The sequence below is a fragment of the Muntiacus reevesi genome, chromosome 3 (assembly GCF_963930625.1).
Source record: "Muntiacus reevesi chromosome 3, mMunRee1.1, whole genome shotgun sequence".
Taxonomy (NCBI): domain Eukaryota; kingdom Metazoa; phylum Chordata; class Mammalia; order Artiodactyla; family Cervidae; genus Muntiacus; species Muntiacus reevesi.
The window spans coordinates 231,068,606-231,092,551 of record NC_089251.1 but is presented as its reverse complement, the minus strand read 5'-3'; the positions used below and the strand labels follow the sequence as shown (position 1 = coordinate 231,092,551).

Sequence of the window (23,946 nt, the reverse complement as noted above, 5' to 3'; positions counted from 1 at the left end):
ACTGAGCGACTAACACTTTCACTCTTCAGATCAGGGGGCAGATGAGGAATATTCTGACTTGCCCCATCCTCCAGCTCTCTCCTTTCCTGCTTCCCAGGTCACACCCAGCTGGCACTAGCTCCTCAGGGAAGGCAAGGCAACACTGCTCGCTGCTTGCAGGATCAGCTCCTCTGTGATTACAGACCAGAGACGGGGAGAGAAGAGCCAGGAATGGATCAGAGAGCACACAGGCCTGCGACCCTGAAGCCTCCACTAAGAATTCTTAAAAATTCACTGTTAACAAATCCAGGTTTGATGTTATAATTTATGCAGGAAGAACAAAGTTGTCTATAATGAGTCCCATCAAGGAATTACCAAAGGCTCTACAACTTGGGGATAAATCATTGAAATCAGGAAAAAAAAAAAAAAAAAGGCCAGTTACACACGTATGTTCATATTTTGAACATACATGTTCAAAATATGATGGAAGCTGATGTTGGAAGCTCTGTTAATTTTGCTGAATTTAGTCAACAAATTTAGTTCTTTTTAAGAACACCACCTACCTTTATTTCTTGGCTTTTTAAATGCAGAAAGCTCCTAGCTCTATAACCTTGCTTGCCCCTTTCTTTTCATTTGGAATACTGAGAATCCAATAGCTTTTTATTGTTAGGCTTCTGTTTATCCATTTAAAGGTTACTGCATTTGCTTATACTAGGACTTCAATGATACTGTCCAAAATGAATTTTCTATCACCAAAACTATTTTCTATCTCTACTTCACTACTGCATGGGAAACAGCAAATGCTTGTGCTCATTTCTTTGAAGCCTCAACCTGGCTGGCACAACTCTCTAAACATAGATCATGATTAACTGAGTAATAAGGCAAGACTGCACAATAGTTTCTCTAATAAATTCTTCAATAGTGTTACCTTAGAGCAGTCTTTTCAAAGGATTTAACTTCAGGTACACAGAAACTTTGGAAATACTGAGAAATGTCCACATGCTCAAACATTCACTGTTTTAAAAAATTGTAACAAGCTTTATGGTGTCAAGGAGATCCAAATAAAAGATTTCCAAATTTTCAGTATCCTACTTTTTATTTTTACAAATTTCAGCCTGATGGTTCTGGTTTTTTTGTTTTTTTTTTTTTTTGCTTTTAATTTGAGAAAACTGATTGTTTAACTTGTACTTCTATTGGTCCTAGAACTAAGCTTTTTTTCACCTTTCTAAAATTCAGCACATTTCTGTTTTAGTCTGGATACTCTTAATTCTCACTCTGTTAAACTTTTTTTTTTTAATTAAAATGTATTTATTTTTAATTGGAGGATAACTGCTTTACAATATTGTGTTGGTTTCTGCCATATATCATGAATCAGCCATAGATATAGGCAAGACCCCTCCCTCTTGAAGCTCCCTCCCACCTCACACCCCATCCCACCCCTTAAGGTTGTCACAGAGCACCAGGTTTGAGCTCCCTGCATCATATTGCAAATTTCCACTGGCTATCTAACTTTACAGGAGGTAATGTAAGATGTATGTTTCAATGCTACTCTCTTAATTTGTCCCACCCCCCACCCCCCCAAATCTATTCTCACTCTAAAAGTTAAAGTTCCATTCCATGGAGAATGGAACTGGCCACATGAAAAAAGGATAAGAAATAAGCAAAAGAGTTTAAAATTATATGAGAAGTTGGAAGCTTCAGAAAAGTAGCAGTGAAAGAAAAATACCTCTTTATAAGCTGCAGAAGAAAGAACTTTAAGATGAAATTAAATCAGAGATACAGAACATTTTATGGAAAAGGGAGACAGATGTGCTTTTGGAACCGGGAAAATACTGGTTAACTTTTAGTTGTGATCACACTTTGGTGGTGTCCATGTGAAGCAAATGCTTTGGCTCTAAACTTGTTTCTTCCACTTTTATGTTTTCTGCCTTCACCAACCTGGAGACAGGAGAATGAGGTAAATTTTGATTCTCTGGTGGTCAATGAGATAACTTTTGCTTGTCTTATAAATACTGCTGATGGATAAACAATTTAGTGTCTTTCAATTGAAAACTTCCTCCTAAAAACCATACAAGCCAGGTTTAGGGGCAAAATTTGAGAAAGTGGTCCTTGAACATTTTGCTACTCATAATTTATTCACTCACGTGGTCAATGTGACATTGGAAAGGGACTAAGATATCATCAGACCGTAATTGTGTTCGCTGTCATTTGAACAAAGCAAATAGTGACAACTATTTTTTCCTCTTAATATAGTTTTAATGGTACAGACGAATTCATTCTTTTTCTAAAGTACTCCTAATATATTTTCTTTCTGAAAAATGTACAACATAATAAACTACAGGAAGACTGAATAATTTTATATTTGGTTACCTTTTTTCTGTAAGACACATTAGTAACTTTACACCTGAACCCAGTTATGTCCTTTAGAATCCTACAATGCTAGCATTGAAAGGGGCTTAGAAACCACTTGTCCTTCATTTTGGAGATGAGGAATCTGAAGCAGAGATAGACTAATTTCTGCAAGAAGGCATAAACATTGACAATATAATTAAAACTTGAAAACCGGCTCAGTCAATTCTTCACTATATTATTTTGTCCTGATTGTGAGCCAAGAACCACTTTCTCAGCCCCTTTAATTCACCCTATCCATGCCTGGTCACTTCAAAACTTTGCTGGCTTCTGCAAATTACATATCAGCATTTCAGAAAATGTGGAGTTCATACACCTGAGATCTTTCGCTCAAGAACTACTATTCTTACTAGTCTATTAATTGGTGGTTCCTGGAACAGACAGACTGCCTCCAGTTGTATATGGGCACCATAATAGAAAGGAGGAGTGTCCGGATGTGTGACAGAATGGCCTAAATACGGTAGCTAGAGCAGAAAGTCCCGAGCACCAAAAAAAAAAAAAAAAGAAATTACTTATAGAGAAAGCCCCCTTTAAATGGCAGCACTGATGAAAGCTAGGACGTTAGACTTTGGAAAATTCAAATGTTCTGTGTTCAAGGCCTATAGTACGTTCAAGGCCAAAACGACACGTAAAAAGGCTCTAGGACTAAGTGCATATGCATGAGTCATGGAATTCACGCCCACGCTGATTCTACTGCACACCCTTTATACAACCACCCAAATGAAAACAGTAACACAGGCCTGGCCCCATAAAATCCTATATAAATAATCCCGGTGGAGTTTAGGAAAGAAAGCATACTGTCCAAATAGGATGTAGGCAGAACTCAATGACATGCAAACATAGGCATATACTTTAAAATACGCTAGATGAGGCCGTTTAACGGGGAAGTGTTTTTGTTTTGAATAAAGGATCTATTGCCATAAACACACCGGACCTGAACTAGAAAGGCGTGTGAGAAAGCAGAGCAAGCACCAAGTTGTGTAAATCAATGCAGGAGTAAGTAACTCGGCGACCTGTTAACTAAACTCGTTGCCAAGTTCCCGGCGCCAGCCCCTTCCCGGCTGAGGAAGGAGGCCCCCCTCTTGCCCGGGAGAAGGACGGGTCTCGACCCCGGGGTCTTCCCGCCGGCTCCGCTAGGTCCTTCCCAAACGCCCGCGCCGCTCCGGGCAGGGCGGGGACAAGAGAGTACGGAGGGAAGGGCCGAGCGCGGCCAGCGAGGGCGGAGGGAGGCCGAGGAGGAGGGCGGCGGGCGGTTTTATTGTTTCCTTTCGCCCTCCTCCTCCCGCGCCTCGCCCCGGCGTCACTGGAAAGCAGCCCGAGCCGCCCGGCGGCGGGTTATTTATAGCGCGGGCTGCGCGCGCGTCACGGAGCCCGGCCCGGCTGACGGGGCCGCTGACGCGCTTGGCCGCGGGGCCGAGTCCGCGGGGCTGCGCGCCGGGCGCTGGCGACAATGGGGTTCTGTGTGTGCAGCTGCCGTCGCCGCTGGGGGCCGGGGGAGGGGGGCGGGCAGCCGCTCCCCGACCCCCCTCCCTCTCGCCCGCGACCCCCCGAAAGGTAACCGGCCTCTTCTGCCCCTGGCCGGGCCCCGCCAGCTGCTTTTTTCTTTTCTTTTTAAAAAATTTAATCAGTAAGTTTCCCTCGCCCCAACCGCTTCCATCTCCCCCGCTTTCCCTTCTGGCCCCCCAACATGACGAGACAGGGGGCTTTAGCCGGCCGGGGGCGACCGCTTTGTGCGTCCCGGGGAGCGGGAGCCGCCCAAGGCGCGCCCAGCGGGGGACGCGGTGACCGAGGGGCCGGGAGCGCCGGGCAGGTAACGTATCCTGGACCAGGAGCGGGGCTTTGTCTGGGTCGGGGGAGGGGAGCTGGGCTGGGTGTGGGCGCCGGGCAGCCCTTCTGGGACTCCTGTCTCCCCTCCACTCCCCGCTCTCCGCCCCGCTGGCCGGCGCGCAGAAAGCCAACCTGGGTGTGTGGCGCGAGAAGCGAAAGAGAAACTTCTGCGTGACTAGCTGAGGCTCCTCCGAGAGGCCGGGACGCTAGAGGCCCCCAGCCCCCACCCCGCCGCCGCCCCTCTCCCGCCCGCTCCCCCTCCTCGCCGGGGACTTGGGGGCCCTCCCCTCGCCCGCCCGCGCCTCCGCCCCGCCGAAGGAGGGGCTGGCGAGGATTTTAGGGACTTCCTGGGACACGGAGACCGGCTCTGAACCATCCCCTCTCAGCCGTCGGGAGCTGGGCAAGCTAGCTCCGGAGCCTTTCGCACGTGGCAGGCAGGCTGAGAACTTGCTGTGCCTTCTAGGAAATTGCAATCGATTTGTAATGCAGTTTCGCTAATTGGGAGTTCAAAATTAAACTTTAATAAAGCATTTGTGTCGTCTCGTCTAATTGTGAAAGCTTCCATCCGTCCTGGTAGATAGACTCTGAGTCTCAAGTTAATGGCGCTAAGCTAGATTTCCCCCCAAGTACAATTCCGTCAGCCGGCGTCGGCGCAGCTGGATTTCCGTTAGGTACAGATGTTGCTAATGGCAGCTTAAGCACGGATGGGCAGATAGCATACGGAATGCAACATGTTGCCATATGGTGCCGTTAGCCTTTCACCTCCAGGGATATCAATCACGTATATTCTGGGAGGAACTTAATGACTCTCTGAACGGCAAAGTGAATTACCTGGTACAATTTATATCCCTTGACCTGCTACGTTATAGCAACAGGAAGATAGCATCCCACAGTTTCTGTGGTATGAATTGAACTTCAGAGCTACATTTCAAATTTTATAACATCTATTTGTAGTGTGAGGGGCTCTGTCAAGCCTTTCTGGCTGGAAAGTCCCTTACTGTCCTCCTTCCCCCCACCCCCCCAACCTCTGGCTTATAAAGTTTAGCGAAACTGTTGTCTTGGTAATTGCCAATCAGCTGACCAAATACTAATTGAAGAGAGTATGGAGAAATAGAAAATACCATTTCCAGAGCTAGTTACTTAAGAGCAATCATTAGGAACACCATACTTTCGGAACTCCCCAAATTAATGGACTCCCAAGAAAAATCTATTTTGTGAATCGTTTCAATATAACTCCTAAACCCACTTAATAACTCTTTGAAATTCTGGTTTTTTTAATACTTAATTTTTAGGAAAGTAACTTACAAAAATGTACTCGGAAATATGAAATATAAGGACCTCCTTAGCAAACTAATTTCTATTCCCTCCCCGGCAACCCACACCCTCATCTATGCGGGTACCTGAAGTTGAATTCTGTGTGTGGTGGTACTGGCGGTTTGTTTTTTTTTCTTCCGAACATGTCAGTGACAGCATACTGAAGTCACTGTTAGGTCTTAGTAGAATGATTCTGTAATATTTACCAGGTCTTTTAAAAAATATCCTGGTGATTAATAAAATGATTGACTGGCTCTAATTTCAGATTATAAACATGGTTGTCTTTTGCTGTATCCCTCCTTTTTCCTTCACTAATACAGAGAGGCAACACTGCAAGACAAGAAACTTAAGGGTAAAGAAAGTAAAATACTACAACTTTTAAAAAACTTTTTCCTATTAAGGGATATATGAAAGCTGTGGGTGTTCTATCTTTTAAAAGATTTTGCTTCCAACAATACATAAACCACATTAATTCATGTGAACTGATAAACTGGGTAATACACAAAATAGACATAGTCTGAAAACATTTTCAGTCATACAAGTTTCATAATTCATTTTTAAATTACAAGATAACATCTCCTTTTTTCTTTTTGTAATAGGTGATGATTTGTTACCTAGTGCTTGAGTTTGGGCAATGATTGATAATTATGAAATAATATCTTATGTATGTAAATAGAAAAGTTTATACAGAACAAAATAAGATATATCTGAGTTATGACAACCCATACTGGAGACTGTTTTTGGGTAATCTTTTAATGGCTGAAATTGTATTTCTCTGTAGCATCAGCATTCAATGAGTTTTAACCTTGATCTGTAGTGAAGCTGTTAATCATGGCTACATCTCCATGACTTCTGAATAGGTAGTGAGTGTGTCCTTTAATCAGTCACACAGAACTCGCCTTATAAAGCTGTTATTGTCATGAGCAGATACTGCGGGCTTTTGTCAAGCCCCGTGATTATTAACGTGTTCGTTCTTCAAAAGCCAGGCTCAAAGTCCTGCTGTGCTTTATTGCACAATTCAAGCCCATTAGTACATAAAATCCTAAGCAGCAATATTTGCCTTTTCTCAAGTTAAAATATTACATATGTCATTCATAATTTCAGGCCCATTTGTGGACAAAAACTATGTGTGTATTTAGTATACATATATAGTAACAAAAACAAGATATGCATCTTGCATCATGACTTATTTGAAGTGAAGATTTGATGGATGTCCATTGTTACTCTAGATGAGGTGGCTGGCTGCCAAGGCGATCCCTCTAGCTTGAAAGTACTGGCATTGTTATTGTCTATCAGGGAATCACTTTCTAATTTTTAAGCTCCCAACTTCACCTCCCTCTTTCAATATGGCCCTTCCATACTGCTAATCTGAGAATTTGTTTGAATGTGAAAACTTTTGAAAATGTGTTTGTATTGGCCAAGATTTTCATTAGTATTTCTGGTTGCCTGCTGGTTTATTTTGAGCTGGCAAGTACATTTTAATTGAAAGTGAAGAAATACTATCAGGACAAGGTATATTCCCCATGCTCTGAGTAATTTTAATTGTGATGTAATCCTCGGTGCTTTCTTATTTTTTTTTACTTATGAATGTATTTTAAATTATTTAAGATAGGACAAATTTGCGCCTTTCTCAAGGTAATGTGGGACAAGTTATGGATAGGCATTAGGCCTCTATTAGAATACTTCATTTGAGTGAGTGGGGGTGGGGAGGAGAGCCGTAGGAAAGAGTATACAGGCCCTCTGCACTGGCCCTGTTTGCTTTTCAAATTTAAAACCCATATTGCTACGTTGGAAACTTGTTTCTCTTTTATAACCTTTCATTAAAAATATATATGTATTTTTAAACTATCAATCTGTAAATAATTAACCAGCCAAGCAGGAAACAGTCTTTTATTCTCAACTATATGCAGCTTTGTTTTTATCTGGGTTAGTGTGAGGGCCATGTAAATACATAAAAATTTGATTTGGTTTTCCTTACTTTGAAGATTGACAGAGGCTTCTTTAGTTACTCTTGTTCTATTTCATGTTCTGTATTCAGATATTGAAATACAGTATTTTAATACCTTTATAAGATTGTGTTTGCATTTATTTATGTTTCTTTTTTTAAAGCATGTAGCCTTGAATGTTTGTTCTGCTTTTTTTTTTTTTTTCTTCACATCATTACTCTGGTACTGCTTGATGTAACTTGATTAGCTCCCTCCCCAGTCATGATTGGTAATTAAAATAGGCATTAAAATTAGTCACTTAGCAATTTTGCTGTTCAATTGGCAATTAAATTACTTAATTGCAATTAAAGTCCTAATTTTAATTGGCAAAATGATAGATGTAGATTTAAGATAATATGTATAAATACTTTAATAAGTGTCTATATAAGGATTACTTAATTACTCAACTTCAAGTTTATGCTGTTAACTTTAGAACTTTTAAGTGAGCAATGAAATTTATATTACATCTATTCAAAGAATATGGTAATTAGATTTATTACTTATCACTATAAGGGTCCTTGCTATAAGTTACTTTTGTAATGTTAAAATTGTAGGCTTGCTAATTGCAGAATTATGTTGAAGAAGAGGGCTAAAAAGAGGGCTATATTGTAATAACAATAACATGTCTTCAGTTTTTATTAAATTGAAAAGTTCCTATACTCCAGTTAGTCTAAGGAAAAAAATCAAAGGTGGTTATTTTATCATTAAACGTAAAATTAAAAACTAGCTAGCTGTTACATACAATGAAGACTCTTGCAAAGTGTATGTATTTTATCTACTAAAAGAAAATCCTACATAATACTATGATGGTTACTGATGTTATTAGCTACTTTTACAATTTCAAGTGCCCTTGATATTTTCTTAGCATATAGCACCTTATTCTCAGAACCTTTAAAGCATCTTTCAGGACTTTGTACTTTTTAATGACTCCCATGTTTAGTGAAATTAGCAATGAAATCTAAAACCAAAGTAACCCTTCCTTGCTTAATCAAGAAGAAGTCTTACATAAGAAAATATTGATGATTGCTAGGTGTGGGAGGAGGGGAGAATGGAGAATTATTGTTAAATGGTTACAGAGTTAGAGTTTTATAAGATTAAGAGTTATGGGGGTGAGTAGTGGTGATGGGTGCACAACAGGATGACTTTTTAACATGACTGAACTGTACATTTAAAAATATGATGGTAATTTTTATGTTTTTTACCACAGTAGCAAAAAAAAGTATTAAGTGGTTAATTTAAAAGTATTTAGGAGATAGTTACTGAGAATCAAGAATTAGAGAAAAGATGAAGGATTTTTATTATGCAAAATACTTTTTGAGTGGCATGAGGTTTTACCATATGTTCAGTTTTATAATTTTAATTTACAAGTAGATGCTTCTAGAAAAAATGAGTACTGTTTTCTTCTGCACATCTTTACACATTTCTAGAACTGAGTTCTGTATCAAAGTAAGAAACAATTTTTAAAATCTTTGGATTAAGTGATTTGGGGTGAAAACTGGGCTGGGTAAAACTGAGTAAAAGCCACAACTACCCAAAATGTAAATTACTAGCTAAGCATTTTACTTTTTCTCTAGGCATCTCATAGAAAAGGAAAAAATGATTGGTTGATTAATATCTTTTTAATGCAAGTGAAATGGCAAAGTAAATAACCAGAAACCTTCCATATTAAAAAATGATTTTGTATTTTCAGAAACTGAGATTTTTTTTTTTCAAAGTGAAAATTTCTTTCTGTCACAAATATAAAACTGAATGACAACAAATGACATGAAATTTGTCCAAATATAACCTAAAATAATCTCATTTTTATGCTTAACATAGATTCCATTAACTAATGTTATGAAATATCTTCAAGTTACCTTGATTCTTATAGCATAACAGTTGTGTCTGTTTACTATATTTTAACTGTGAGAGCTAAGGGCTACTCTGAGTACATTTGGGGAGAATAGTGAAATAGTGAAATAAATCCCACGCATTATTATAGAAAAGCCTTATGGAATTAAGGATTCCATAGAATTAAGAATTAAATCCATGTTTGCTTTCTAAATCATATCAAAAATCTCAGTTTTATTAAGTATAATCTGCTTAGCCTTGCATAAAATAAAATGCTTAGATTTAGATTTGAGTATGTATTTACATTGTTTTTTATGAAAATACTTTTTCTATATATATAACTGATATGGTCTGCTTAATACTGGCTAATATCATAAAAGACAATATTATTTTCCTATGTGCTTTTTCTGAGGTCATCTAATATTGTATATTGACAGAAATAATAATTTTGTAATTTTGGTTGGTTTCAACAAAAGGAGCTACTTACAGGTAGTATCAGTTTTTATTCCCATTTATTTTAAATTGTTAAAAATACTGACCTTCATTTAGGGTAACTTTATGTATTTATACATGGCAATAATTTAAAGTTATATCAGATTCTGGGCCCTGAAAGAAACATTATTGTCATTTTAATTGAGTTATAAAGTAGCTTATATTCAAGAATCTATTTACGTTCAAGAATCTTGCAGGATTGCAGTCATATAAATGCAGAATTTCAGTTTCTTTTAGCCTAGAGCATCATTTGAACATTTTCTAAAAGGTTGTTCAGTTCTACATTTTGATTCCATTATATGTGTAATTAAACCTCTATGCACAAAAGCATTCTCTTATGTACTAGCAAATACACCCACAGGAATCCTCTTCTAAACTATAATTTATTTAAACATGTAATCATAGGATTTTAAAACATGCTTTCATTTTTTCCAAACTATATGCCAGTTTGAACTGCTTGGTGATAAAATGAAAGATTTTATTACCATTTTGATTTTTTCCCCCCTCTCTGTGACCTAACAGTGAGTTAAATACGGGTGGGCGGAAATAAAGAAAATCTATTGTTAACCTAATTCCAGTGTTAAACTGTTTCCCTTTTTGAGAAAAATAGAAGAGAATCAAAGATTTGTAGTTATTTATGAATTCCAGCAGAATATGAATGTCTGGGCCTGCTGCAAGATCTCCTGGAGCTTGACCTAAGTAGTAAATAACTAGGGATATGTGTGTGTGTGTGTGCGTGCACGCTTGTGCGTGTATTTGTATGACGGTGTGTGCTTGTGTGTGTGTTTGTGTGATGGGGTGTGTGTGTGCTTGTGCGTGTATTTGTGTGATGGATCATCCTGAATGTTGTGGAGTCAGGCCCCCTACTGACAGCATCAGTCAATTACAGACATTGGCCCTTCTACTGAGACCTGTTCCTTTCATGAGAATCTTTTGGGGACCCAACAGTCTGGTGTTTTGAGCGTGGTGGTTCTTTCTTACACTTTCTAATGTCTGCCGGATCCTTTCCACCCGGAGCACATCGAAGCCCTACCAAAAACGCCAACCCCAAAAACAGCTTACCCAATAATTGGTCTAAGAGAGTCTATCAGTCTTTATTCTGATGTGCCTTAATAAGAAGACACACTTCCTAGCAGCTATTGTAGAATAGGGATTTGAGGAGGAGAGAACTCATGAATTGTAGAAAGGAAGGCCAAAAAGCCACTTCTTTCCCCTCGCATGTTGATGTTATATCCGATTCATTCCTAGTTACTAATAATTTGTTAACAAGCTTCTGTGAAAACTCCGTTTCGATCTTGGGTGCGTAAAAGACTTGAGCGAAGGCTCTGTTACCAAGAAGCCAGACTCGACAGGTTGCTGTGACAGAATAATGCTTTATATTACAGTGTTTGTCTTCTTGGAGTTCACTTTAAGAACTCCAGCACACCTTTTCCATTCACTGGGAGAGAATTTTCAAACTGTCCGCAGACTCACCCCAGGCTGAAGCCAATTATTTTTTAAAATGGTTTAAGGGAGGAGGAGCGTGTGGAGGGAATGCACCTCCTTAAGATCTGCATATTTGTGTTTGGAGAGTGGTGGTTACAACCTTAAACTTCTCCTGGCCCCCGCCTTCCTAGAAATATATTAAAAAATAATAACTGCCACCCCAGCATGGCTGCGCTTGAGTTTCCGACTGCCTGAAAATAGCTGCTGGGAGCCTGACCCACCGCTGGGATCAAGGAAAGCACCCTCAGGCCGCGCCCTGCTCCCTTGCGGAAGGGGAAGGGAACCCGGGAGGGCGCCACAGAGCTAGCGCTGCTGCTATTTTGGGCCCAGCTGGGCGGGTGCGTCAATGCCTGCGCCCCTGCGTCACCGCCACCCCCACCCCTTTCCTTCTCCCCGGCTCTCCAAACTCTCACTTTTTCCCTTTCGTTCGCGTGGAATCGCTTCTGCCCACAGGGCGCTGACGCTACCCAGCTCATGCTAATAAGCTATTCTTCCCCCTCCTCCCCTCATCCCCCTACTTGCACACCCTCACCCGCCACCACAACACGCCCCCTCCAACAGACACACACACACACACACACACACACACACACACACACACTCGCACACACTTCCTGGTTTTATTTTTTCTCTTGCCCGCTAGGGCACCGCCGAGCCGCTGCGGCGGCAGCAGCGGCAGTCGCAACATCTGGGGGAAACTTAAGGTGGTCACGTAGGTTTTCCCGAGGCTGCAGCGCGGAAGAGCCTGCGGCTTCTCGGGGCAGCCTCGGGGCACTTAATGGCAGTGCCTCTCCCGCCGCTGAGGAGCAGGAGACGGCTGGAGCAGGCAAAGGCGGGGCTGGGGGTGAAGATTAGGACTGAGCGGCTCCGGGACTTTGAGAGCTCTCAGGCGCTTTCGGCTGGCCAGTACTGGGAACCTCAGGATGAAGGGTGCAAAGGGGTCCCCCAGCCTGGAAGTCAGCCACACCAAGAGGGAGGGGCGGCTGCAAATCTTCGCGGGCGGAGGAGGGAATGCCTCCGAACCCTGCCTCCCCAGGTGACTCCCCCGAACCCTCCCTCCCCGGGTGGCTCCCCCAGCTCCACTGGAGAAATCCCAAAGCCCGGCCAGCTCGAGTCCAGGAACCAGGAAGCGGGCTGACTCCCGGGAGAAGCTGTTTCTTTCCTGGAGAGCGCCTTGTGCCCTCAGCCTGGAGGGTGGATTGCCTTGCGAATCGGAGTCGGCCGAAGCTAGGGCGACTGCGAGGGTGCGGCGAGCTCCGGCCGCCTGCCTGGCCCTCTCCTGAGAGAGCTGAACCCACACCCTCTGCGCTTCGGAGAGCTCCAGCCAGCTCCGCCCCCTGTCTCCCCGGGTTTAGTCTTGCCCCCTTGGCTCTCAGATTATGACTTCGAGAGAGATTATGGCTTCAGAGGAGGGTCGATTTATTTTCCTAAAACTCGTGGAAAGGCAGGAGTTAATGGGCACCCAGGAGTGTCGAAGTATCAGAGTTGGTAAAAGGTGAGACTGCAGCACCTTTCTGCAGAACACACCTGTTGCCCGTTGCTCGGCTGCATTGTCTGCGAAAGGAGAGAGGGCGACGCCTCACTCTGACTTTTGGGGTCCCTGAAGGGCTGGGTTACGGTTACCCTTGCCTTTTCCCTCCCCTCCCCACGCACCACGTCCTTCCTCGCACATGAGCCCTGCGAGGAAAGAAGGGAACACAGAAAATAGGCCCTCCTTACTCTCTTCCACTTTGGAGAGTGTGTGTGTTGGGGCGCGGAGGTAGGATATGCCAGAGGAGAAGGCCAGGGACAGGAAAAGAGAGAAAAGGGGGATGCACTGGACTAGGGAAATCCCACCCCAATTGTAGGAGCCCTCTGAGCGTCTCGTGTCATGGGACATCTGCACTCGCTTCCGCTAACGGGGGTGGCAGCCGTGGGTGGATGAGGTTAGGGCGCTGCCAGGCACGCCCCATCTCGTGCGATTCCAGGTGCTGGTACCTGGCCCACGCTTGGGTTCCCTTCCGCCGGGCTTTTGTTGCACCTTCCCCCACGTGTGAGCTGCCGGGCGGCAGCGGTGGCGCGGGGGTTTGGTGGGGGGAAGGTGAGGTGAGATGTCGAGGCGCTGCGGGTTGCGCGGACCTGAGTGGAGAGGTCACACCTCTTTCGGAAAAAGAAAAAAACCTAGCTGGCTACCAAGGTGAACCCTGAACAGTTCCCACCTTAAAATCGGCCCTGCTCGTGACGTCAGGTCGGAAATATACCAAAGCGAGCGCTGGCCAGGAGTCTGGGGAGAGCGGCCGCGCGGCGATTGGGCGGCGGGCCGCTGACGCGCGCTGACGCGCGGAGACTTTAGGTGAATGTTGGCAGCGGCAGCGCGAGCCACATAAACAAAGGCACATTGGCGGCCAGGGCCAGTCCGCCCGGTGGCTCGCGCTAGGCTCCGCGGTCCCGCTCGCCTGCCCAGCCGGCCGCCTTCCCCTGCTCCCTCCCCGCTCTCGGCGCCGCGATTCCCTTCGCCCCTCTCGCCCACCCCTCCCCGACCCTGCCACCCAGACTCCCGGAGGAACTACACTTCGGCCGAGTTGAATGAATGAAGAGAGACACAGAGAACTCCTAAGTGAGTAGTTGCGGCTGGCACAGCTCGCGTTCTTTTATCCTTCTTTCTTCTTTTGCACGTCTCTTCTTTCTGTTTGTCTGGTGCAGGTTCTCTGGAAGTGGGCGCCGGAGGCGCGGAGCGCGAGTGGGGCCGGAGGATGGGGAGTAGGTGTGCGCTTCTCCAGAGGGCATTTGTCGGAACTCTCGCTTTGCCACCCCGCAGAGGTTTCCTGGCTCCTCATTGGTGGACGTGGAAGGGAGCTTGCACAGTTTGGGGAGCTGCGGACTTGCCCGCGGAAATGTGCGCAAAGTTTGCTCTTAGTGAGGAATTGATTGAGGTCTTTGGACACGTAGACTCCAAGTCCTGTGTATAAGAGGGGCCTGGACGCGGCCCAGAAAGTGACAGGGAGAGAGAAAGTTCTTCAGTTTATGCGTTGCTTGGGAACTGTGTCACCGCTAGTGGACAGCGTGCCCGTGTTTCCTGGGTATTGAGTGAGGAGACGAGGTTGGTAGAGTGACCTGTTACTAAGTTGCTTGAAAATTTCTGGTTTTCACATGTGCCGCGCTTGTTTCTGAGTTTGACAGAGAAAGAGAGACACAAAATATTTAGAGTAGTCATGAAGCTGCGGAATTACCAGAGGGTTAATATCCAGCACAGGCGTGTCTGTCAAGGGCTGGGGGTGGGGGGTGGTCAAGAGTCCCTTTCTTTCTACTTTTTCTGGTTACTCTCCCTCCATGAAGCAAGATTATGACGGGGGCGGGGGGTGGGGGAGGAAAAGAGACTTGGATGTTTGGCTTTCTTTTTCATTAGTAATAAAATTGTCTATGCTCTAGAATGCCTTCCAAGTGGGAACATCTGAAAATTACTAGGACAGAAGAATGCCTTGTTCCAGCAAGCAGGCAGATTGTGCAAGGCTGGATAGGGAAGGTGCTCAGCTTGCTATGCCGAGAGGTTCTTCTACCACTGGTGCCAATATTGGAAAAGCAGCATTTCCCTCTCTCTGCAAGTCACCTAAGATGCTCTTGACAAAATACGGTCCCCTCTTTCCACCCCTTGGCCATTAAAGATGAAAGACATTTCCTGGAAAAGTGAATGCCAATTCACCTGTATCCCCAAACCCAGTGCTCAGTCAGAAGCTCTTAGGAAATCCAGATGCTTCCATTCAGATTGCCTTCAGGGCTCCCCAGGCCTTACTAACATTTTGTAACTTCCTAGGGGTGGAGGGAGAGATTGTTTTTACATTTTATATTCTTGACTTCTACTTTCCTTACCCTCTACTAGATGAAAAGCCAATTTCACCACAGGGGGCAAAAAGCAGGAGAAGGTTCCAATTCTGTATTTTATTAAATCCTAGTTTCTTCTTATTTAGTTCTGAATTAAACTAAAATGGAAATGACACTCCCTCCCCCTGCCCCACACACACCCAGCAAAGGGGCTAATTTATTTCATCATAAGTATTAACTAAGTACATGGAATAACTTTGCTCCTTTAGAGTCCTCTCTCAGCCAAGATTAACACAGTCCATGGGTGAAATTTTCTGTTTCCAGTCATCTCTTTTACACATTCATTTTAACTGCTAAGTCTGATAAAGGCTACACATTAATTTCTAATTAAACAATCAAGAAGGGCACAGAAGGGCCTGCCTAGTGATACAGATGTCCAGCCAAATCAGTCCAGAAATTCACCCTAAGGCTTCCTGTGTCTTCATTTCAGGGAGGAGATCTGACAGGCTGGGCTCTCCACTGCTCTTCTAAAAATCTTGGAAACTTTGTCCTTCACTGAATTACGACACTGTCCACCTTTAATTTTCTCCAAAACGCCTGTAACTCGGCTGAAGGTTAGTGCCACTTCATTTTTTCCCCCCTCCCTTGAGTTCCTTAAACGTCAAGAAATAGGGCAATGCGAGCGATCTTTCCCCGCAAACCCTGTAACTTAAGTTTTTCCCCAACCCATCGCCTTCGGGAACAAGTTTCTCATTGTGCAATTCAACTTCATTTCTGGATTGAGCTCGCTGAACCCGAGCTTCAGAGGAAAGGCTCATGGGAACGGGAATGCTCCTGAAAGGGGTGAAGGGGGAGGCGTTGGAAATATCCGGGAATGGAGACCCTAATAACTTTCCAGGTCAGGGTCTTGATTGGGTCAGCCTCTCCTTGCCCCGCACTGTCCCGATCTGCAGTAACCGCGCTCTCCGCCGTTCCTCTCGCGCCCCTTCTCGTTCTCTGACCGCTGCGGGCTGCCGGTGTAGCTCCAGGTGTAGCCGAGCCCGGGAGAAAGTGTTCACTTGACCAGGCTGAGTGTATATTACCCTGTTTCATTTCCAGCCATGCCTTGTGTTCAGGCGCAGTATGGGTCCTCGCCTCAAGGAGCCAGCCCCGCTTCTCAGAGCTACAGTTACCACTCTTCGGGAGAATACAGCTCCGATTTCTTAACTCCAGAGTTTGTCAAGTTTAGCATGGACCTCACCAACACTGAAATCACTGCCACCACTTCTCTCCCCAGCTTCAGTACCTTTATGGACAACTACAATACAGGCTACGACGTCAAGCCGCCTTGCTTGTACCAAATGCCCCTGTCCGGACAGCAGTCCTCCATTAAGGTAGAAGACATTCAGATGCACAGCTACCAGCAGCACAGCCACCTGCCCCCCCAGTCCGAGGAGATGATGCCGCACTCCGGGTCGGTTTACTACAAGCCCTCCTCGCCCCCGACGCCCACCACCCCGGGCTTCCAGGTGCAGCACAGCCCCATGTGGGACGACCCAGGCTCCCTCCACAACTTCCACCAGAACTACGTGGCCACCACCCACATGATCGAACAGAGGAAAACGCCGGTCTCCCGCCTCTCCCTCTTCTCCTTTAAGCAGTCGCCCCCCGGCACCCCCGTGTCTAGCTGCCAGATGCGCTTCGACGGGCCCCTGCACGTCCCCATGAACCCGGAGCCGGCGGGCAGCCACCACGTGGTGGACGGGCAGACCTTCGCCGTGCCCAACCCCATCCGAAAGCCCGCGTCCATGGGCTTCCCTGGCCTGCAGATCGGCCACGCGTCGCAGCTGCTCGACACGCAGGTGCCCTCCCCGCCGTCGCGGGGCTCCCCCTCCAACGAAGGGCTGTGCGCTGTGTGCGGCGACAACGCGGCCTGCCAGCACTACGGCGTGCGCACCTGTGAGGGCTGCAAAGGGTTCTTTAAGGTGAGGAGGAGGCAGGTAGGGGCCCCCTACTGCCCAGAGCCTCAGAGTGCTTGCAGCGGCTGGGGCGCAGGCTCCGGGCCCTGACTGGTCCCCGGCGACTCCCCGGGTCCCCTGGAAGCTGCCTTGCCGCCGCCCCTGGGCTGTGGCGGGGGCTTCTGTGTGCCTGGGAAAGGCAAGTAGGAAGGCGGGGAGACCCGGGGTCGCGTCTCCACATGAGACCGACCCTGGCCGCCCCCCGCCTGAAGTTGCTGGAGCTGAGTTGGAAGAGGGTCATTTGCATGTGCTAGGAGCTGTCTTCTTGGTTCAGATTGAAATTGGTTAGGACAGAGAACCGTGTCTGAGCTAACCAAGTGGAACAGAATTCCCTGTGGTCAAATTAAGTGATCTCTTTATTTCGCCATCCTGATTGAATAATCTTATCATTTTAAATAGAGAAGGTCTCTAAGGAATGTAAATAATATGAATGCCCACGAATTTGTATTTACTGAGCGTCTCCTTCTCCTTCTCGTGGCATATAAAACACAGCAAGGAGCGGAAGGTTAGCTCAAATGTTAACGCTATCAATTTTCTTCTGTTAAATGCCCTGGGGGAGGGGAAAGAAAAGAGAGAGAAAGGAAAAAGGAAAAAATAAAAAGGAGTTGTGTATGTGTTTGTTTATGGGGAGGGAGTGTGGACCCTGTCCTCTCAGAAATTGTCCCTGGATTCCCTGAATTGTTGGATTTTCAAGAGAAAAAAAAAATTTTTTTCCCGGCCTATATTGTCTCCTTTTGCAGCGCACGGTGCAAAAAAACGCGAAATACGTGTGTTTAGCAAATAAAAACTGCCCAGTGGACAAGCGGCGCAGGAATCGCTGTCAGTACTGCCGGTTTCAGAAGTGCCTGGCTGTTGGGATGGTCAAAGAAGGTAGGTTGGGACAAACGGCCCACTCCCCAGTCAGTCTTCGCCTTTGGGAAACTGCTGCCCCTATCCTAACTCCGATTTCTTCTTCCCAGAGCCGGGCGGGGGGAAGTGGAGGGTGTCTCCGGCTTTCTCCCACCCGCCTCTGGCCTCTATGACCAGGCGGCTGCCTGCCAGCCCATTCTGCCCAAGAGAAAGCCGCCAGGCCCTCCTCGCCTTTAACTATACGACCCATTTGGAAGAAGACATAAAACAACCCCGCATTTTTTATGCTTCTCGTCAGTAAAGGCTTTACAAGCAGTGGGGCCCTGAGCTGCCCGATGCAGGGGCGCCCCCGGCGGCTGTGGCCTTCCCTCGGGAGGGGTCCAGGCGGCAGCTGGGTCCCGTTTGGGGGAACCGCGCTCACCCGGCTCTTCCTTTGCAGTGGTTCGCACCGACAGTTTAAAAGGCCGGAGAGGTCGTTTACCTTCCAAACCGAAGAGCCCACAGGAGCCCTCTCCCCCTTCGCCCCCGGTGAGTCTGATCAGTGCCCTCGTCAGGGCCCATGTCGACTCCAACCCGGCTATGACCAGCCTGGACTATTCCAGGGTAAGAAGCTGGAGGGGGTTTCATTTGGACAAAACCGACAGATGGGCAGGACCCCTTCCCCACACCTGTCAGTAACCCCTCAGGCCCAAGGGACAGAGGCGGCGTGCAAGGTTCTGGCTTCACTGCTCTGGGCAGGGCCACAGGAGACAGATGGTGTTGCTGGGGGTGTGGACATGAGGACAGGAAAGGGGAAGGAAAAGAAGATGGCCCACAGTGGTCAAATCTCTCTGAAGCCCCTTCCAAGTACTTGGGTGCACACACATACTCAACACACCAGTGCCTCTGATGCCCAAACCAGAGGTGATGCTAAAGCCCCCACTTGGGTTCTAGCCCCAGTCCTCCATGGAGAAGCTTGAACCCCCTCCTTCTCTGGTGCTGTCAGGAAGAGGGACACCTGCTTGGGCTTGGGGAAGGGGAAGCAAGGGGGTGTCAGGAATGGCAGTGGGTGGGGGAATCAAGTGGTCAGATTCTTCTTTTACCCCAGCTATGAGGAATGTGTGGACTTTAATTGGAGGAAGTATGCCGGGCAACCTAGACGGCACTGCAATTTTATGAAGATTTGCAAAGGGTGATTCTGCTCAAGACCCACTCCGGGACTGGCATGAATACTAACGTGTCAATTGTTTTGTGGAGATAAGAGTGAACATTTCCCAGGGCTGGTTGGCACTGTATTTAGTCTGTATGAAAATGGTAATTTACATATTTAAAGCAGCGACCTCATAGCACCATCCCTAATTGAATTAATTGCCCCGGAACATCTAATTTCCTTACTGGTCAGAGAGAGGTTTAATTGTTATAAAAACCTGGCTCCCCTACTAGAAATGAGGTTAGCAATTTCACGGGTTATATATTTTAGAGAACCTCATTAAGTGCTTTTTAAAATGAAATTCCAGTTCCAGGCGAACCCTGACTATCAGATGAGTGGAGATGACACTCAGCATATCCAGCAATTCTATGATCTCCTGACTGGCTCCATGGAGATCATCAGGGGCTGGGCGGAGAAGATCCCGGGCTTCGCTGACCTGCCCAAAGCCGACCAGGACCTGCTTTTCGAATCGGCTTTCTTAGAACTATTTGTGCTGAGATTAGCCTACAGGTAATGGAAGGCTGGGAATGAAGGAAGAGAGGAATCAAGGAAAAGAAAGGGGGAAAGGGGAAAAGGGGTGGAGGGAGAAAGAGAGGAGAACATGTGAAATAAAAGAGAAGATAGGAAGGAAAGGGGAATAGATAAAAGGAAGAGAAGGGAAGCAGTGAGCATAGACGCCTTATATGAATGGAGAATGGAGGTGGGATAGGGGGCGTTCTTGATTGTTATGAAATTAAACCCTTTCAAGGTCCACTGGTCTACGTTTTATTAACTCTTGGGTAATTAGGTACCTCTTAAATCCCTCATTTATTGCTCTTCAAGTAATTAGTTGTTTAGCCTTTTTTTTTTCTCTCTCTCTCTCTCTTTTTCTCCCCTCTCTCTCTTTGGTATTAATTGCAGGTCCAACCCAGTGGAGGGTAAACTCATCTTTTGCAATGGGGTGGTCTTGCACAGGTTGCAATGTGTTCGTGGCTTTGGGGAATGGATTGATTCCATTGTTGAATTCTCCTCCAACTTGCAGAATATGAACATCGACATTTCTGCCTTCTCCTGCATTGCTGCCCTGGCTATGGTCACAGGTCAGTACCAGAGGCACAGGGCATTTCTCCTCCTGAACTTTCCTTTCCCGCCGATCCTCCCTGGCCCTGTCAGCTAGCTAACTGCTTAGTGCATTCCTCTTTTGTTTCTGATTGTGTTTTCTGCAGAGAGACACGGTCTCAAGGAACCCAAGAGAGTGGAGGAGCTGCAAAACAAGATTGTAAATTGTCTCAAAGACCATGTGACTTTCAATAATGGGGGCTTGAACCGCCCCAACTATTTATCCAAACTGTTGGGGAAGCTCCCAGAACTCCGTACACTTTGCACACAGGGGCTACAGCGCATTTTCTACCTGAAACTGGAAGATTTGGTACCACCACCAGCAATAATTGACAAACTTTTCCTGGACACTTTACCTTTCTAAGACCTCCTTCCATGCACTTCAGAGAAACTGGAAAGAAACCTAAAACTGTCCAGAGGGGGCAAGTGACAAGGGCAGAGAGATCCCCCTGAGCTGTCTCAGCTCTAGTCAGCCCCCTCCCCTTCCATACACCCTGACCCTTGATCCCTAAAGAAAAAAAACAGAAACAAACAAAAAAACAAAAACTGTTGCTATTTCCTAACCTGCAGGCAGAACCTGAAAGGGCATTTTGGCTCCGGGGCATCTTGGATTTAGAACATGGACTACACACAGTACTGTGGTATAAACTTTTTATTATCAGTTTAAAAATCATTTTATTGTTCAGAAGGAAGATTGCTAATGTATGATGGAAAACATTTGGCCACGTTTGGTTGTTGCAGTTAAAATAAATGTAATACACACACACACACACACACACACACACACACACACATTGTAAGGGGACCCACAAGTATTGCCCTTTAAAAGACTTCAAAGTTTTCTGCTGTAAAGAAAGCTGTAATATATAGTAAAACTAAATGTTACGTGGGTGGCATGAGTTGAAGAAGGCAAAGGCTTGTAAATTTATCCAATGCAGTTTGGCTTTTTAAATTATTTTGTGCCTATTTATGAATAAATATTACAAATTCTAAAAGATAAGTGTTTGCAAAAAAAAAAAAAAAGAAATAACTACACAAAAAAGGGACAAGCATGTTGATTCTAGATTGAAAATGTTATAGGCACTTGCTACTTCAGTAATGTCTATATTATATAAATAGTATTTCAGACACTATGTAGTCTGTTAGATTTTATAAAGATTGGTAGTTATCTGAGCTTAAACATTTTCTCAATTGTAAAATAGGTGGGCACAAGTATTATACATCAGAAAATCCTGACAAAAGGGACACATAGTGTTTGTAACACCGTCCAACATTCCTTGTTTGTAAGTGTTGTATGTACCGTTGATGTTGATAAAAGAAAGTTTATATCTGGATTATTTTGTTGTCTAAAGCTAAACAAAACTTGCATGCAGCAGCTTTTGACCGTTTCCAGAGTGCTTATAATATACATAACTCCCTGGAAATTACTGAGCACTTTGAATTTTTTTTTAACGTCTAAGATTGTCAGTTAATATATTATTTTATGTTTGAGTAAGAATTTTAATATTGCCATATTCTGTAGTATTTTTCTTTGTATATTTCCAGTATGGCACATGATATGAATCACTGCCTTTTTTTCTATGGTGTATGACAGTTAGAGATGCTGATTTTTTTTCCTGATAAATTCTTTCTCTGAGAAAGACAATTTTAATGTTTACAACAATAAACTATGTAAATGAACAGAATTTTGTCTTCTTTCTGGGCTAGGTAAAAATGATTACTAAACAGCAATATACAATAGACAGAATTGGAGATTGATTTGGGATAGGTCATTTATTCAACATTTGAGTTTCAAACTGACAGCCTAGACCTATTCTGGCAAAAGGAACTGGAAATTGAACTAATTATCCAGAGAATTCAGAACATTTTTCCTTAACCAGAACTTTCCAGTGTGGCAGCATGCATTTATCAGAATCAGGTGAGAATATCTCAACTATTCTATTAACTTTGCTCTGAAAGCTAAGTGCAGCTTTCATAGAAGTTCAGAAGATCCAATAGCATTTTAACTTTTCCAGTTTTGAAGTCCTATTGGGTTTTTTGTCTTGCATAATGTTTAGAAAGTATCTTTTTAAGACTCCGTCTACACGGATTTGAAGTGTATTGTATCTGTGTATACAGTATAATCTCTGTTTTTTTCCAATTTCTTGTAAAGGGTCTTGGAGGAAGAGTCGAGCATTTTGGTCCCTTTGGGTCAGTGGTCTTTGGCATAGGACAGAACTCAGTAAAGACATTTCTTACAACTTTTTCCCTCCTTCAGTGAATAGTGATGAGGTTCAATTTGCTGTCTTACAATAATATACCTGTCTTAAAAGTTTCTTGGATAAAGAATAAGATATCTATTTGTCAGGTTCTGGTTCTTTTTAGGTACAAACAAACTATGCCACAGTATCTAGGCACTAACTCAGCACTAACTTTTGGCAAAAAAAAAAGGTAGTAAAGTCACTTTTGGTCTCAGCTTCCTCTCAGTGACCTGGAGGTCCAGCTAGTCATAAATTCTGGAAAGTGTAGGATGGGGATGATTTTCTTCCTTGATCCTAGTGAGTTACAGATGGTCTCCTGGTCACTGAAATTGACAAAAAGAGTTATTATTTTTAAAATGCAGAGTTAGTAATGCCAGGAGAGTTCTTAGGTTTTAATTTTAGTTTACCTTTGCTTACTTTTTTTTTTTAAGACATGTTTTGCTGGTCGAGCAATAGAGAGAAGGCAGGTCTCCGTGATAATTTGAGGTTATTTTCATGTGATGCGCTACTCTACAGGTAACTCTGAGAGGCAAAAGTTGGTGGCCACATAAAGAGATTAAAAACTAAGCGGAATGTTTGACGCCCTTGCTTTCTTGAAAAGATGAGGCTTGCCATTTCCTTTTATTTTTCACAACTTCTGCCCACTAACAAGCAGAGAGAAAGAGAAAGCTCTTTAGAAATGCTAGGAGTCTGCAGAGCCGTCAGCAGTCTACTCCCAGGTGTCTGCAGCCCCGAGACAATTACATCCCGACTCGGAATCCTCCAGAGTTGAACCCAGAAACGAACTCTGTTGCAGCTTCTCCCTTAAGGCAGCGGCTGCGCATCACCCGAGGCCAATGGGGTATCAGGTAGTGCGTCTCCCGAGAATTGGGGGTGAAACGAGGGAGGGGTGACTCTCTCCTGCCAGCGTCCACTTGCAGACTGAACCGGCTCCGCGTATATTTAGTTGTAATTCCTAAATTGAAAAGTGGCTAGTGCTTTTTCTGCTTCACAGTTACCGAGTCCATTTCCAACTCCCCGCTGCGCACCGGGTTGTGCGGGGGAGCCTCGGGGTATCTCCCCTGCTGCTTCCGGGATCCGTGAGGTTGAGGACTTTGCCTGTCCTGGTCTTTCTAGGAATAAAGGCCAGGAAAATCAACAGACAGGCTGTTTTGCCAGACAGACGTTGTGTGGAACTTCTCTAGAAAGAGATGAAAACTTTATAATGCGGGCTTCGTATTACCCTCCCCTTCCCAAGTCCTCTTAAGAATCTCAGTTGTTGTGTGTCGTTTCAGCAATGAAAAATGTTTTATCATTGTTAGAAGACATGACCAGACACTTCTCAGCTCTGAAAGAAGGTCTAATTTTTTAGTCTTCACAGTTTCTAGACCCACGGTGAAGGGTTGCTTAGAATGCCCTGAATTTATGGAGAGCTGCCCTCAACACCAAACACGGATGAGCAGCGCTACCGCCTG

At 44.9% G+C, this 23,946-nt stretch overlaps 2 protein-coding genes across 12 annotated transcripts in view; one reads left to right on the top strand and one right to left on the bottom strand.

The window, feature by feature from the left end:
* GPD2 (glycerol-3-phosphate dehydrogenase 2) overlaps window positions 1-4,408 on the bottom strand; it is a 230,765-nt gene extending 226,357 nt beyond the window's left edge. The window contains exon 1 of the mRNA XM_065931560.1: window positions 4,348-4,408. The gene's annotated coding sequence lies outside the window, so the exon portion shown is untranslated. The remainder of the gene's footprint in view (window positions 1-4,347) is intronic.
* NR4A2 (nuclear receptor subfamily 4 group A member 2) lies at window positions 3,789-21,937 on the top strand. Of its 11 annotated transcripts, none has more exons than XM_065931569.1 (8): window positions 3,789-4,015; window positions 15,610-15,733; window positions 16,218-17,083; window positions 17,857-17,986; window positions 18,405-18,568; window positions 19,462-19,664; window positions 20,055-20,233; window positions 20,360-21,937. In XM_065931569.1, the coding sequence occupies exons 3-8, from the start codon at window positions 16,220-16,222 to the stop codon at window positions 20,614-20,616; spliced, it is 1,797 nt and encodes a 598-aa protein (XP_065787641.1). In that variant the 5' UTR covers window positions 3,789-4,015; window positions 15,610-15,733; window positions 16,218-16,219; the 3' UTR covers window positions 20,617-21,937. The 11 variants fall into 11 exon arrangements, 10 of the variants coding, with proteins under 10 accessions (XP_065787641.1, XP_065787639.1, XP_065787640.1 ...); XM_065931567.1 differs by having other exon boundaries at window positions 3,789-4,198; XM_065931568.1 differs by having other exon boundaries at window positions 3,790-3,942.
* The last annotated feature ends 2,009 nt before the right edge of the window (window positions 21,938-23,946 follow it).